This window comes from Athene noctua, chromosome 7 (genome assembly GCF_965140245.1).
Source record: "Athene noctua chromosome 7, bAthNoc1.hap1.1, whole genome shotgun sequence".
NCBI lineage: Eukaryota > Metazoa > Chordata > Aves > Strigiformes > Strigidae > Athene > Athene noctua.
In genome coordinates, this window is record NC_134043.1 from 12,696,504 (window position 1) to 12,712,505 (window position 16,002).

Sequence of the window (16,002 nt, forward strand, 5' to 3'; positions counted from 1 at the left end):
CACCTGCAGCCTGCAATCACATTTGAAAGCATTGGCATACTAAACATTCAGCTTTCAGCTTGGCAGAAGTTGCTGCCCTACCACCCAGGTGTGGCAGAGGGCCCCACTACCACACATGCACACACATCTGCAACTGCTGGCAGAAAAAGTGATCATGGTGTTGGACACTGATAGGAGTTTGTCCAGCCTGTGTCTTGCTGATGGGTTCAGTGTGTCCCATCAGCAGGGGCAATATTTTCCAACTGGCCTCACGTGGGTATCTGTCCTGGTGGTGTGAATTGCTAATACCCTTGGCCCTATGTACATAGCATTCCAGCATAAGTGGTTGATACTTTATGCTAAATCAGTAACCGTGTCCAAGGCAAACCTACATCACAGCCTTGGTTATACAGCTACAAGCCCCATGCTTCTTGAGTGTAAAGCAAATAATACCCGATGAAGAATGCAAGTTTTCCTCTCCATTGGTTCAGTTTTAACCCTTAAATCCCACACTGTAACGTGGGAGAATCCCACAGGCAGTCCCAGGTTTACACGTTGGGTCAGCTTAACTACATAATTCCCAATCCCTTTCTATCCCTCTGTTTAGTTTCCTTTGTTTTCAGTTTTGATTTATCCAGCTGACATTCATCTCTCTTCTGTTTTTTTTCTCCTTTTTGTCTTTATACAGTACTTTACCTACAGTGTCTTATTGAGTCTCCTGGCCTGCTCTGTGTTCCTTCAGATCAGCTGTATTGGAAAACTGATCCTTATGTTAATCATTGAATTCATATATGTTCTCATTGTGGAAGTGCCAGGGGTCAACCTTTTTGACAATGCAGATCTCCTGGTTACAGCTAACACCTAGTAAGTGCCTTTCACTTCTGAAATCTTCAACTGATTTCTTTCACCCAATGATTTCAGTTTGGCATTAGGTGAACAGGAGCACTGAGGCTGTGGTGCAAGCAAGGGAAGTGTGTGATACCAGAGGAAGCATGGCTGTAAACTAAAGGCTTTGTCAATGCTGCTCTCCACCTCTAAAGAGCAAGAGAACACAGTTACCTTTAAGATCTTCTTAATGTGTAACTGACAAATGAACTATCCATTAATAATGAAATATAACTGGATTCAGAGTGGATCTGTATTTCTTCTTCCAGAAATGGGGAGCTGTGGTTAGCCATTCTCACTTTGTCTGGTATTACACTCCCAATATAGAAATGTCTTTTCTCAAAAAAGAAAAAAAAATGTTCCAACAAGCTCCAGCTGGTTCAGGGATGTGATAATGAACCACTGAGATGTTCAGCCGTCTGGTATATCAAACCCCAGCTGGAGTGGTGGAATGGTGGTGGTTGATGTTTGGCTTGTGATCTCCTGACCGTTGCTGTTGGACACACGTCCGCATTTGAAAAGCCAGTATTGCAAACTGGTCTCAGCACAGCTCCCAGCAGAAGGGCCTGGGCTAAGTGGGAGTAGACAGTGTTGCCCTTTTGCTTACAAAAGGTAGTTTGTCATCACCAGGTCACACATTAACCATGGTGGCAACCTCCTTCCACTGACATGGTTGAAGATCATGCTAGGGAGGGAAATCTGGCTCATCTGCAAACCCACCCTACTCCACAGGTTTCATTTCTCGCTGGGAGTTGTGTTGCTGTGTTAACTACTTGTTTTGATGATTTCCCCTTATGGGCAACAATTGTACTCGAATGTGAGTCAGTAAAATCACAGTGTTGTCTAAAGGTGAACATAATGCTAGGATGTATAATAAGGAGAGTTGCCTGTAAGACATGAGAAGTAGACCCTTGCTCTACTCAGGAGTAGGAAAGCCTAACCTGGAATATGTTTTCCAGTTTTGGACAAGAAGGCAGTTCACGATAATGCAAAGTCAGGAGCAGCAAAGACGAATTAGAAATCTAGAAAGCACCAATTTAGGTGAAACATTTGTCAAAGATGATATCTGTGGTTGCTTCTGTCTTGGATAGGAGGGTGGTTGAGAAGATTCCCATGGTCCTTCCCAGTGCTATTTTGTATGTTATGAAATAGCTTCTGTAGTTGCTCAGATTTCTTGATGGTCATTTTAACCCCTTCAGGCCATATGCACCTGGTTACTTCTCTCCTTCACATAAATATTGCATGATTTTAGCATTCCTATGTACCCAGTAATAATTAATGGAGGTATGGCTTTTACTGTCATTGGCAGTAATCCCTTAAATTATTTTGTTAACTCAAGTAAATGAAATTATGTAGGAAACCTCATGGAGCTTTCTGTGGAGGTATGGGGAGAATGAGATCTCCTTCCTTTTTTTGCAGATGTTATGTATTCCAACAGCAGAAGCTATTTAGCATTTTCAAACACAATTAGAGAAATAAAAGCATTTTATATCCTAAATATAATTTCATTCTTGTAAGTCAAGCACTAAGCGAAATTACAGCACTTAGAAGTATAATTTACGTCACTTCACAATCAAAATGTCAGTAATAAAGTGAAGAAGGTTAGCATGTTTTCCCAGAAATAGCTTTCTGTGATGCTATATTATCTCTCACTAAATGATATTTGTTTGGTCCAGAATGCTCCATGAGGATCTCTTCATTGTCTCAATGTCTGCCAGTCCATTTGTGTGTTGTGGGAAATGGGAGCTCAGCATGTAGCACATAGTTCAGAGATGTACCTTATTGTCCAGCTGATATTAAAAAAAAAAAAAAAAGGCAACGTGACCTCATCCTACTTTAATTGGGTGCCCGTTGTAGCTACATAATTACTGTCTGCTCTGCAGCCGTTATGGTACTCTGACTAATTAGAAGTGATGCAGATGTCACTTCACACTTCTGTGTACAAACCAACCCAGCATGCAAGCAACTGAAGGACTGATTATAGCACGTTGGGAGTTGCTAGACTTGACTGCAGCGACACACCAGCATGGTGACACATGAAGTATAACTGGATGCACAGAGCTACCATCATATTACCTTTTTCCTCTGCAGAAGATGAAACTAATGCATTGGTGTTGAAGATGTGATAGGCCAATGTGATCTTCTAAGTTGAGCTCCTCCATAGTGAAGCCCAAAGTGCTTTTGCCCGCGATTTGTTCATCAGGCCCATCACTTCTGTTTGAGCTGTGGGTTGTGGTTTAGAGGGCTGTCTGTCCTTGGTGTCATGACTGTGAGAAGGGAGATGCTCCTGTCCTATGGGATCTGTCCCCAAAATCAACCACCTCTCCTGCTAAAAATGTGCACTTACCTTGAGTGGGAGTGTATTTAGCAAGCTTCTCTCTTTGTTACCTTCCACTAATTAAAGAGCCATCTGCTACTGGAAATGTCTGTCCTGTGGGGGAGCCGCCAACCAATGTAACACGGTTATTGCTTGCGTTGGGCATTTTCACTTATCCGAAGTGTTAGTAAATACTGGGTTTGCTGCATTTCATGGTCTCTGCTGAAGATTTCAGAGCAAGCATAATATCCCCAGTGAGCTGCAGCCCCAGTACAGAGGGTCAAATCTGCCATGCTCCCATCATAAGACAGAGTGACAGTGGGGGACAGTCAGTCACCCTTGACCAGGTAGTGATTTAGGAGAGTAGGGGAATCATGCTGCATGTGGAAGTGTCTCCAACTCCCAACTAGATCCAACCTTTATTGTGGGAGTCACCATCCCCAGGGTTCCCAAACTGGGTCCATATCCAAGCACACATATTCAGTGCTGGAGCTGGCCAAGAGGCCGTGCAATACATTGTGTGCAAGACAACGGTGGGTTGCAAAATCCATGTCAGAAGAAATTCCATGCTCAGAGCTGCAGAAAAAATCACAGAACAAACAAGATGAGAGAGTCACTATGCTTTTATTTTTTAATTTTATGCCCAGTTAGGTTCCCTTGGCTGTTTCGATTTTGATGATTTGTATCTCTGATTCTGTAGCGAGAGGTTCCTCTCAGCCCCAGAGAACTGTGGCCTGAAGCTCTTGAGACAGCTGTGAGATTCTCAGGCTAAAGATGTATCATGTTAGTAGCCTGCAAAGCTGTAATTGCATCAATGACACTACAGTAATTTTACCACTGATCTCTTTCTTGCCGTTTAAACATTGTTTACATGGTTCTCAGCCACCTAATACTCCACCCACACTGGAGAAGAAACCCAGCAGTATTAAGCAGTCAATCAGCCAGGAACTCAGACAGCTACTACCTACCAGAAAGCTCCTTTCCACCCTTTCACTGTAAGAAAAGCACACCCTCCATCTTCTCTGCTTCATACGAGTTCTTTGCAGTTTTGCAAATAGTAATAGCAATCTGCAGAAGGGTTTTCTTTAGTGCACTTGTGTGTGGTACCCACAGCTAGGCACAACACTGGAGACGGCCAACTTGCAGAAGGGAGTAGTGCTAGAGTTAAAGGAATTAAATTCATCTCTATGCTGCAGTAAATGGAGAAGAGAGGAGCTATTCCTCACAAGATATTAGCCCAAAGCTTCCTTCTTTAGAGCAAATTTTCCAGCCTGACCTAATGAAGTAGTGACGGATGCACAAGCATTTGCTAAGCATCCCACACTGACATTAAAATCCCAAATGATTCTCTGACTCCTAATGCTTCTTAGATATTTTAACCACATTAACCACGTTGCACCATCACTCTGGATTTTTGAGGATAGCTCAGACGACCTTTTCTCCTCCTCTCCCCATCTTTTTGTATTTTCTGCTTTAAAAGGGCTATAGCCCCACACAGCGTTAGAGGTGCCACATTGCAGAGGCGCTGTTGCATGATGTGCGGAAGGACGAGTGCTGGAGGGAGCCAACACCCTACTAACCTTGTGTTTATGGTTTTTTTCAGCGTGTCTACAAATGCAACGTTATCATGGTGAGTCACTTTGGCATGAAATATTTTTATGGGGTTTTGTTGTTAGGCTTTTTCTGTTCACAAGGTGCAGTATCAGCATGTTGACTCGCCAGCGGTGTCTGGTGTTTGACTATGCATTGCTGTGAGCTGGTGCAACACATGCAAATGCCCTAAGTGGACTGATTATTGCCCTTTTGTATTTATAGCCAAACCCAGAGCATCCTCTTTCCTGTGGGACTTATGTCAACTTGCTTTATAGAGCATCTCATAGAACTTACTTGTAATTACAAGTCAAAGGTTTTATCAAAATAGTATATTCATACTGTATAACTCTGTAATTTGGATTTAACAGTTGTTATTTGCTTCTTGTCAGAAGGGATGGGAATATGTCTTAGTGCTCTTTACAGCTTATAGAATACTTACAAAGCAAAGGCCATTATGAACTGACTAATGACAGAAGCAGAAAGTGTAGAACAGTTGCAGCCTTAGAAGGCTAGGGAAGCCAGTGCAGGAGACACAGTGAATACAGTCTGAAAAGCTGCCAGCATTTTGGTTTTGACAAGCACAGTGGTGGCTGGGCATGTATGGCCATTCTCTAAAAAATGGCATTTATATTGATGTTAAACCTTTTTAAGAAGTTGGATTAAATTTCCAGTTTCAAAGTCCTGCTTTAGAAACCAGCATCTATGAGCCAAAGTCCTCAGCTTTTTGCAGGTATTGTTTGTCCCTTTAGCAACACGTGTTTTGAGGGGAAAGAAAAAAAGCCTTTTCTTGGTTAGCTTTAAAGTGGGAACAGCAGAGTGTGGCTAAGCTGTGTTCCTCCATGCTGAGACTAAATGGGAGATTCTGCTCTTTCACTGGCTGCAGCTCTCCAGTGATGACACGAGTCGCGCTGAAGATTGTGACTCCTGTCATCATTACTGTCTTCGTCCTGGCACTGTACTTGCATGCTCAGCAAGTGGAATCCACTGCAAGGCTTGATTTCCTCTGGAAACTCCAGGTTAGTGGGTGTTTGCTGTGTTGGGGGAATACACGTGGTGTTAATATAAAACTACTGAGCTATTGACTGTTGATGTGAGGAGTGTTATAAAGTGCCTGTGAATTTAATCTGTATCTGGCATATAACTGGGCATACTAGTAGTGTTCTGCTCTTCCTTGGTACTTTGCATACTCAGTGTTTCTCATCCTGGTTATTTACTTTAACCCCTTGTTTCCTTGTAAATGCACTTTGGATGGTCCCACAGTAAAGGGTTATAGAACTGAAGATCAAGCTTAATTAATTTGTGCAACTGAGCCTGTCACTGTGACAGGAATCTGTATTATAACATGATTTGTAAATATAAGAAGCTCATATTCACTGCTGAATTGCTTCACAGAGTTCAGCTTGCTGTGTTCAGGGATGTGAAAGATTCACATTTGCATTTTCATTCACTTTCTTGTTAAGCAGTGGGAACTGGCTTAATATCCATCCTTTATTAGCCCCTAGGCAGCAGTACTGGATAACCAACACACTGCAGATAATGCCACACTGTGCTTCTGTCCCTGGGTTCACTGTTAATATTTTCACTACTTGTGCCCATGAGTGATATTGTGGCATCATATGTGATTCTCAAGCAAGCAGGACAGGTCTTACAGCTGAGCAACTGCAAGACCGCAGGTTTTATATGCATTTTCTACCTTCTGGACGGCAGGACATCATTCTAATAATAGGTCTTAGTGGTTTGAGTAGGAGGCACTGAGGAAGCACCAGTTAATTACAGCTCCTTGGGAAGCAGATAAACATTGTTATCTTCATTTATAAGTTGTAAAACAATGGAAGAGATGAGCCGACTTGCCTGTTCCAGGTCTGGGCTCAGCTGGCTGAAGCACCTGTTTCCCCAGGCAGAGCCAAGTGTTTTCCTTGTTCTGTCCAGATGTATCAACTTCTAAAGGGTCCTTCCTTGTTTATCCTCATTTCCAGTTTCAAATGGAAATATTTCAGAAACCAGCATCCATAAGCAAAGTCATAAGTGCTTTGCAAGTATTGCTTGTGCCTTTACCAACAGGTACTTACAGGATGTTGGGAAGGTTATCCCTTCTCCCCTCACTAAGTGAGGGCTGGAGAGGATGGCTGAACTGTGTTCATCCACGCCAAGGCCCAAATGTGCCAGGAGAGTCTTTCTTTTTTTTGGCTCCAGCTCTCCAGCAATGACAAAAAATAATTGGAAAAAAAGATTTGAAAAAGACCCATTTCAAAAGGCTGGATGTTTTGCTTGGAGCCTCTACTGAAGCAGAGGGTGCTGTACACGGGACAGCTCTTTGGGGCTCCTGTAAGCTGAACCACTCTGTGCAACCCATCTCAGCTGTGCCTTCCCCAGTCCTTGCCCAACTCTGTTTTTTCCTTTGCTCAGAAATATTCAAAATGTCAGAAAGTAAAACAAGGGGAGTAAATACTGCTGCTAACAGGTAATGGGGGAGAGAGAGGTGATCAGTACGCACACCTCTCCACCTTTCCCTACAAACCAGAAGCAATGACTTGTGGTAATGCTGGTACTGTGCAAGTCTGCAAAGAGAAATCAAATCTGGTTCTGAACTCTCGTTAATCTAGTGAACTCTAAATGCTTGGTTTTTTCTAGTCACCTAGGCCTAGGTACACTCTAGATGTCTGAGGCACATCATAGGTATGTCCTTCCTGAAGCTCTGAGTCCATCTTAAACCCAAATCCACACCCATTAGCACAGAAACAAGACAACCCCTCCTACTCATGTTTCCCTTTGCCCAGATGTACCCCCACTACCACAGGGTACATGGGCTTTACAGGGTAGTGGAAAGTCCTCTCCAGAGTGTCGGACTGGCCTGTCTCATGGACTCCACAACCATCGTTGCACCTCAGCAAACCTTGTGGAAAAGGAGCAGCGTTTTATTCAGCTACATGAGCATTTGAGGGGTGCAGGGAGAGGATTATAATTCACTGCCACTCATGCAGTCAGACTTTAGCAAGCAATCATGAGATGTCTTTGTCCTCCTGAAACCTGTTGGGCTTGACTGGGAAAGCCAAATGTGTGTTTTTGTGGATGGTGGTGGAGATCCCCAAAAGAAACAGACCTTGTCTAGGTTACCCAGTTCAGAGCCCAGAAATATAACAACACTGGATTTTGGTGTTATTCTGTGCCTGCTTTTACATACATGTGTGCACACAAAGAGACAGACCATCTTTCACTGCAAAGCACAAGTTTCTTCGTCTCTCTGGTTCTGCTCTCCTTTGCAGTTTCCCCCTTTCTTCTGTTTCTGTCCTCCCTGCAAGTTTATATTCGGCTTTTTTTTTTTCCCTTCTCAGAGCAGTTACCGAGAGAGTAAGCACATCACTGTTTCTCCCTCCTAAACTAGGCCACTGAAGAGAAAGAAGAAATGGAAGAGCTGCAGGCCTATAACAGACGCCTCCTCCACAACATTTTGCCAAAGGACGTGGCAGCCCATTTCTTGGCTCAGGAGCGTCGAAATGATGAACTGTACTACCAGTCCTGTGAGTGTGTGGCTGTCATGTTCGCCTCCATAAGCAACTTCTCAGAGTTTTACGTGGAGCTGGAGGCCAACAACGAAGGGGTGGAGTGTCTGAGACTGCTCAACGAGATCATTGCAGATTTTGATGAAGTAAGTCACAGAAAACCTGGGTGGGAAGAGTGAACCAAATAACTGAGTTTGGTTGGGCTTTGCTGAGCTCCTGAAGGAAGGGGCTTATTGAATCCTTGTGCCATGGTTCATTTCTCCTCACTCTAGAAGTCTTTAATTATTTTTTTTTTTCCCCCACATTAAAATCCCTTCTATTCCCTTGTCACTCTTCTGAACATCTAATCCCCTTTCTTCCTATACTTCGAGTAGTGGAGGCTCTGTCCAGTACTTTGTAGTGCTTGCACCAAGGGAGGCCATTACCAGCATGTATGTCTTTGTTCAGGTTTATTCACCTCTTTTGCTCTTGTGAAACAGATAATAAGTGAAGACCAGTTTCGGCAGCTGGAGAAGATCAAGACCATTGGCAGTACATATATGGCTGCATCAGGCCTCAACGATTCCACTTATGACAAGGAAGGGAAGACACATATCAAAGCTCTGGCTGATTTTGCCATGAGGTTAATGGACCAAATGAAATACATTAATGAACATTCATTCAACAACTTCCAGATGAAGATAGGTAATGTCACTGTGTTTACAGGATTAAGTACAGGTAGTGGTCATTCTGAGCTGGAGATCTTATGGAGAGTAAAAACCATAGATGTTACCTTAGCTGCATGGTGATGTTAATTGTCTTGTGCCTGGTGACCACTTTGGCCTCTCTGAAATAGCAGAGCAACCGACCTTCACGCAGAGAAGCTGTCACCACAGCATGGTCTCACATGGTGGTTGAGCTTGGGCTCATTTTGCCTATGATGTGCTCCCTGCCCACACCCCCTGTGGTCCCCAGCTCTGCCATTCTTGGACATTAAATTGTCTTTCTAAGTCAGGGAATAAAAAGAGACAGAAAAGGAGAAGAAGAAATGTGAGGATGAAGTGTGGTATTTGGTCTGGAAGGCGGCTGGGCTGCTGCCTCGCAGGCGCTCAGCACTGCCGCAGCTGTGTGCTGACTTCCAAGTGAGCAGTTTGCTTGGCAGCCAGATGGCAAATAAACCTTATCCTGTTATCTGGTACTGGAAAGTAGCTCTGGATTGAGCAGATCCAGCCCATGCTGCCAGTCAGACAGGCATAATGGGTCAAAGCAGCCAACTTTTAAAGAAAAGTGTCTTTCCCCACAGTTTGGCCGTAGCTTTACATGTCAGGATAAAGCACAGCTAAAACCAATGAACCTCAGGATGTTTTTTATTGCTTGAAAAATAACTTGCTTCAAGTGCTTCACACATGCTGAATCAGTGTTGTGGGATTTCTCCTTTCAGGCCTAAATATTGGTCCTGTCGTAGCTGGCGTGATAGGAGCACGCAAACCCCAGTATGACATATGGGGCAACACGGTGAATGTAGCCAGCCGAATGGACAGTACAGGTGTGCCTGACAGGATTCAGGTAAGGAATTCACTGGAAAACCTACAATGACAGCTGTGTGTGTCACTTACGGGTTTTGAAACTCAATTAGAATTGGAATTTTGGTTTCAATTATGCCATGCATTTACACAGTAATGAAAGAAAAGCCAACAGAGGAATGCTAGTGGTACCACCAAGTTTTGCCTTTTAATCCTGACCAACTTTGCAACCTTTGGTCAAAAACTTGCAGTTTGGTTCTGAGTGGAAGTGTTGAGCTGAGTTTCTGTCCCCATGTGCCTCACTGGCACTATAAGCATGGTCCTGCTGTGATGCTTACTCACTCGTGCTGCCAGCTTTGCTCTTCAGCTACATGCAGCTGTAGGTTGTTTTATTTTCCAAGGGCTTGATTCAGATACATATTTCTGTAATTCACTTCTCTGTTCACAATGCCGTATGTGTTGTGGGGCTAGCAAGGATCTAGACATCAGCAGGATGAGGATATGTAACTAGAGGAAGTGTATGGTTTAAGGGGTTAGTGGAAACTGTCTTGTAATCAAACATCTCCTTGGCCTTCAGACAGTGACCTTTCCAGTGATTCAGTGCCACTGTCCTGCTTTTGCTGGGCCAACGTCCACAGTAACAGACTGTCATTCCTTGGGAAAGTACTGTAAGGATATAGAGAAAGAACTGATGTAAAACCCAAGAGGGGAAGCCATGCTGTTTCTTTCCAATTAAGCTGTCAATTAACTGCATCGATATTTATCCAACACCCTTTAAACTTTCCTACAAGATGGTCTGTGAACAATCTTAATCCTAGTTAAGCAAATCAACACAGCAATGTTACAGCAAGAGGAAGCCAGAAATGGAAATATTTAAAGCCACCTGAAAAAGGGTGAGAAAATAAATTGTAATAAATAAGTATCTTGGGAAATCCGATCTTTAAACTTCTGTTATTCTGCAGAATATGTGATTATTTTTGAATGGTATCTGCAGAGACAATTTGGATGCTGGCTAGATTGTTCCGTTTGTTTAGTCTTTCTCATTGCCTGATACCTTCGCCTTCACAAAAACAAACCCCTCAATGACTCCTTCTAAATTGTACATCTTCTGTGTAATTTCTAAGTAATTTTTGAGGACTTTAAAAATATTTTTAACCTGTTTTCCTAGTACTACTCCAGTGATATAATGAATGCCTCTGAGTAGACTGAACTGCCAGGTGCATTTTTTAAAATGTGACTCATTTGTTTCTTCTTATCCTGTGACCTCCTTGAAAAAATATGGTTTTCCCCCAGTTGTATACCCTGTGTGACTTCTGTAGTTTCTCAGTTGCTGAAGGTGGTGTTTGTTCTGCAACTTGTGCCAGTGATCAATATGCAGAACCTTTGAGCCAGCGATCAATATGCAAAAAAGTCAACTGACAGAAACAAAATAGTTGATCCTACTTTAATTTTGTCCATGGATTACTCTGAAAGCAAATGAAAAGACTGTGTGGAAGGCATGACAAGCATCTGCTTACTCTTGTTTGTTCTGCAGGTGACCACAGACATGTACCAGGTTTTAGCCGCCAACAACTATCAGCTGGAATATCGAGGGGTCATTAAGGTCAAAGGCAAAGGAGAAATGACCACCTACTTTCTAAATGAAGGGCCTCCAATTAGTTAGCACTGACTGCAGTGTCACTCAGTGATGGAATTTGCATTACACGAGATTGTGAATCAGAGAAGAATCACTTTTTGGCAGCGAAGCTGAAAACGCAGCACAGTTGAAATTTCACACGGTGACTCTAGAGCTGGTATCAGCAAACTCTTTGGCCACCCATCATGAAAGGCAAGCGAAAGAAACCACCTTGGAATTGTTCCTGGCTGAATGCTAAGTCGACCAAAGATGTGTACTACAGAGCTCACAGATAAGACATGAATCTGGAATTTTTAAAAAAGGCTGCTACCACAGGATAAAATAAGAAGCTATTTAAGTATTTATTGACGCAACACAACAATTACTTGGTTGAAGGAATGTATGATTCACTACAAAGCATTATTTTGGAATGGATTTGCACTCCCATAATGTTTCCATCCCATACTGCCAGCTATTTAAAGTGTACCACTGTGCTTTTATTAGCTGTTTTGAATGGGCTTTCAAAATTGACACCCACTGTTGCAGCACGCAAAAAGGCCTTTTAGAAGGGCATCGGTAATGTTTTAGTGTGAAAGACATTATGGTCCCAGCCCCCTCTTCTCCCTTCTTCTCCATGGCTAAAGGACTGCTCTTCTGTGTGGGGCTGGCACATCTGACGAAGGGGAAGATCAAGATAAAGATGGCTCTACAACCATATTTATTAAAAAGTCTCCTGTGCTCTTCTTTGGTATATATCAGTTTACATGGGAAAGACTAGATGTAAACAAGAGACATTTTGTGGGGGGAACTCCCCTGAAATTTGTTGTGGGTTTTTTTGTATTTTTTATTTTGTAATATTGAAAACATGGAGATCTAACAGATATACCAAATTCTATATTTTGTAAATTATATATAAATTAGAAGGCAGGCTGTCCACACCAAGGTGTGGTGGGAGGTGTATATAACCTGTAGACTTTTGTGTAATTTTTTTGTGCATAATACTCTGAACACAGACTTGGCAGTTTTCAGATTATCACTATACAATCAACCAACAACAAACAGGTGAGTTTCCAGGCTGAATCAGATGCATTTTTAAAATGAAAATCCAGAAAAATCTGCAACCCCAAAGAAGAGGAAAAAACAAAAGGCGGTAGTCACACAGTTGTTCCATGCAGCATTCAAGCAGAGGGTGGCATCTTAACAAATGGAAACAGGACCGTTGAGTTTTAGCTACCGAGACGATATCAGTCAAACATGTCAAAAAGAGCTCTAAGCAAATCTTCTAACTAACTCTAACACGAGCTCTTATAAGAAGAAAAAAAAAAAAGCTCATTTGAACTTTTCTTTTAAAAAAAAAATCATTTTTCATAGATGGTCTTAATAGAATCCTGCTGATATGAGAGTTGTCTGATATTGTAACTGCCATTTGACATTACAAGGAACTATGTACTGCAGCATCGAGTTGACTTTCCTGTAGTAGGCACTTATTTAAACTGAGTCACAGATTTTCAATTTTTAGGAATTAGGTGATCTTCAAAAAAGATTATGATGGCAAGTGTGTATATGAGGTGGTTGACCTTAAAATACAGTGCCATTGATATTGTGTTGGACATCTTTATCACTAGTGGGGGGTTTATGAATAGTTCACTGTTATCATTTATGTACCTTTTTTAACTATTAAAGAAAAATCCCTTGATATTTTATTAAAAAAAGAAAAGAATTTTAAAAAAAAGCTATATTTTTTATATGAGGGGAGAATTTTGATATTGAATTTGGCTAGCACTAAAATTGACTCCAATCTTTTGACATTTAATAAAGTTCTTTTCCACTGTTCTCAGGGCAGAATTATTGTAGTACTAACAGCTTCATGATTGCACTATGGTGGTGGTGATTTATTTTTTCCTACTCAACAATAACTGAAAATCCATGGGCCTGTCTTAATTAATTTGCTATATTGCTAAGCATAACCCAAGCATTAAGCCATTTAAACACAAGCTTAAATGGCATCGCCCCTTTCCTCCTCCTTTCCACTAGGAAACATCTCTGAAAAGTATAGTATATTGACTTCTGTAAAACTGCCAAGTCTGCCCTTGTACTATACTTTTGCTCCTTTACATCTTTCCTGGTTTGCAAAATTAAGTTGCATCACACTGTTATGCCTTCCTCGCCCCTCCACCTTCCATCCCTTTTACCCCCTCACAGAGTTTCATTACCTTCATGCCATGCACTCGGTTTTAGGTTTGCTTTCTGCTTTATGAAAGTCTGCAGTCGTCTTAACTTTTGATTCATCTTATGAAGTTGTGTTGTCAATGAAATTTCAAGTCCCCAGTATCTCTAGCTGTGATTGTTGACAGTGTGTCATGATCATTTCAAGGGGTATTCACACACTCTTTACTCTGGATCTTGCAAAAATGGATACAGTTATGATTTCCCATGGAAATTGAAATCTATTTAAGTAATTTAACTATATTAAAACACTGTTTCACTGCTAAAGTGTCTCTGTTTTATTTTAGCTGCATCTGGCTAGTGAAGCAATCAGGCATAAGTTGTGTAGGAGATACTGAAGCTGCAGACAGAAACATCCAGTTCCTGACTAGCAATGGATAGATGGCCATTTGGACCACACCGGTACGACACAATACCCAGTTACAGAGCCTCAAGGGCTTGGTTGCACAGCCAACATCTCCTGGCTCCTTCTTGTGTATCTGCTTGCCTTGAAATATTAGTCTCAGGATAGCTGACAAAGCCTTGTTGTGGCACTGTGGTAAAATATATTGGTGTAACTGAAGAGGGGGGTTTTTTCTGTCCTATTTAAAAAAAAAAAAGTGTGTATTTTTAAAAGTACATTACCTTTGCCAAAGAATTCCCCAGGTACCTTGATACATGTCCTCTCAAAGACACCTGGAAGAAGGCAGTCAGGCTGGCCAATGAAACGTTTTCAGTCTTTACAGGTAAAAGTAAATGCTACACGTAACCATACCAATTAACAGAAGCCTGAAGTATAACTGAGAAACAAAAAGCTGCAGCTTTCAACTGACTTTTTTAGTTGAGGAGGCATTACACAGGCAACTAAGAACGAAATGACTTACAATCTGTTATTTGTTAGGAGGGATTTTATAAGTGTACTGAGAACACAGCTGCGTTAACAAAAAAGCCATGAAGTATCAGCCTTTAAGAAAGATGGTGAAGAGTATTTAATACTTTATATGTTCTCCTACATAATCATACAAACAGTAATTTAGGACATTATCTGATACAAGCAATTTTTGAAACTATCTGGAAAAGAGTATTCCCCAGAGGAGGGAAGCCAGTAGCTTCCAGTGCTCTGCCCTCTCATTTAAATTGCTGTACACAATGACTGGCTGAACTATTTTCCCCAAATACATCTTTTTCCAATCCAGAAAGCATTTTGATGAATTTTAAGGCATTCAGCCACTTCTCCACAACACAAAGCTGGCTACATCAAGGATCTGCCTGCACATAATAAAATCATACATTTGGGACGCACCCAAATTCTTACACGTGTGTCCTGCACTGCAAGTATCCCTGGCCTTGCTGTCTGTGCATTACACAACATACATGGACACCAACATCTGGCCTTATTTCCACTGTTAGCCTTCCAGCCTGCTCCTCAGGGTACCATCACTTCTAGTTTGAAGTTCAGGGGCTGGTGGGGAGAGAAGGCTTGGGATGAAGCCTGAAAAAGGACAGCTCAGCTGTTTTAAGCAGAAAAACTCAATTTCCATTCTCTTGACCCTCTCTGTCCCAGGTTTTTCAACTGAAGGATCCAGAGGCACCCAGGCAGGAGGAGGGGGCAGGACTGAGAACATTTAATTTCAGGTGGGCTGGGAGATGGCAGCAACAAAATTTTCCTGCCATCTGGCAGCCAGGTAGCTTACTGTAAAAAGCAAGGTTATATTTTTTAATTTCTGTCTGTGAGCACCTCCCAAGTCCCCACCTGTCCTGCTCTGCCCTAGCACTTCGCCTGTAGTGCTGGCGGGGAAGCGGCGCTGTTGGTGCCAGACCAGTGGCTCCGGGTGAAAGCCGGTGCGGAGCAGAGCAGGTAAGCAGGCAGTGGGTGGGTGGGTGCTGGGTGGGAATTGCAGTGGCACAGCAAGAGCCCAGCATTGACAAGCTCAGAGGCAATAGGCTGGTGCAGCACAGCACAGGCACCATTTGAATTAAAAGCCTCACAGAACAGCTAGAGAGTGCACTTCCCCTGTGAGCAGCTGGCCTCAGAAATCTTTTCTTTAAGCAAATTCCAGATGCAAATAACTATTGCCATCTACTGGAAACAGACTTGTGTAGCCTTAGCCAGGTGCTGGTACCAGCACTGCTGAGCAGTCCCACAGGATCAGGCTCAAAGAGACACAAACCCCCGTCCATCACGGCAGGAGGGGAGAGCACGTCACTGCCTAAAGGCAGCCACTCTTTCCAAAGTAACTGATTATACACACACTATCAAATGCAACTTAGAGCTAAGGAAAAAAATAATCATCCCAGGCTGTTTGTGCCATCATCAATCCCCATCACCACCCTGGCAGCACAGCAGCCAATGGTGCAATGCCACAAGACCCTACCATATGTGCTGCTGCTGCTTCTTGCTACGAG

General features: G+C 42.5%; 1 protein-coding gene across 2 annotated transcripts in view; it reads left to right on the forward strand.

Moving 5' to 3' along the window:
• The window catches only part of ADCY5 (adenylate cyclase 5), a 223,278-nt gene extending 209,394 nt beyond the window's left edge, over positions 1 to 13,884 (forward strand). Inside the window, exons 15-21 of one of the 2 annotated variants that reach the window (XM_074911428.1) lie at positions 668 to 843; positions 4,785 to 4,811; positions 5,658 to 5,790; positions 8,157 to 8,420; positions 8,754 to 8,958; positions 9,695 to 9,819; positions 11,311 to 13,884. In XM_074911428.1, the coding sequence (XP_074767529.1) occupies positions 668 to 843; positions 4,785 to 4,811; positions 5,658 to 5,790; positions 8,157 to 8,420; positions 8,754 to 8,958; positions 9,695 to 9,819; positions 11,311 to 11,439 (1,059 nt within the window). In that variant the 3' untranslated portion in view covers positions 11,440 to 13,884. Of the gene's footprint in view, positions 1 to 667; positions 844 to 4,784; positions 4,812 to 5,586; positions 5,791 to 8,156; positions 8,421 to 8,753; positions 8,959 to 9,694; positions 9,820 to 11,310 lie in introns of both variants that reach the window. The other variant, XM_074911429.1, reaches the window with a different exon arrangement.
• The last annotated feature ends 2,118 nt before the right edge of the window (positions 13,885 to 16,002 follow it).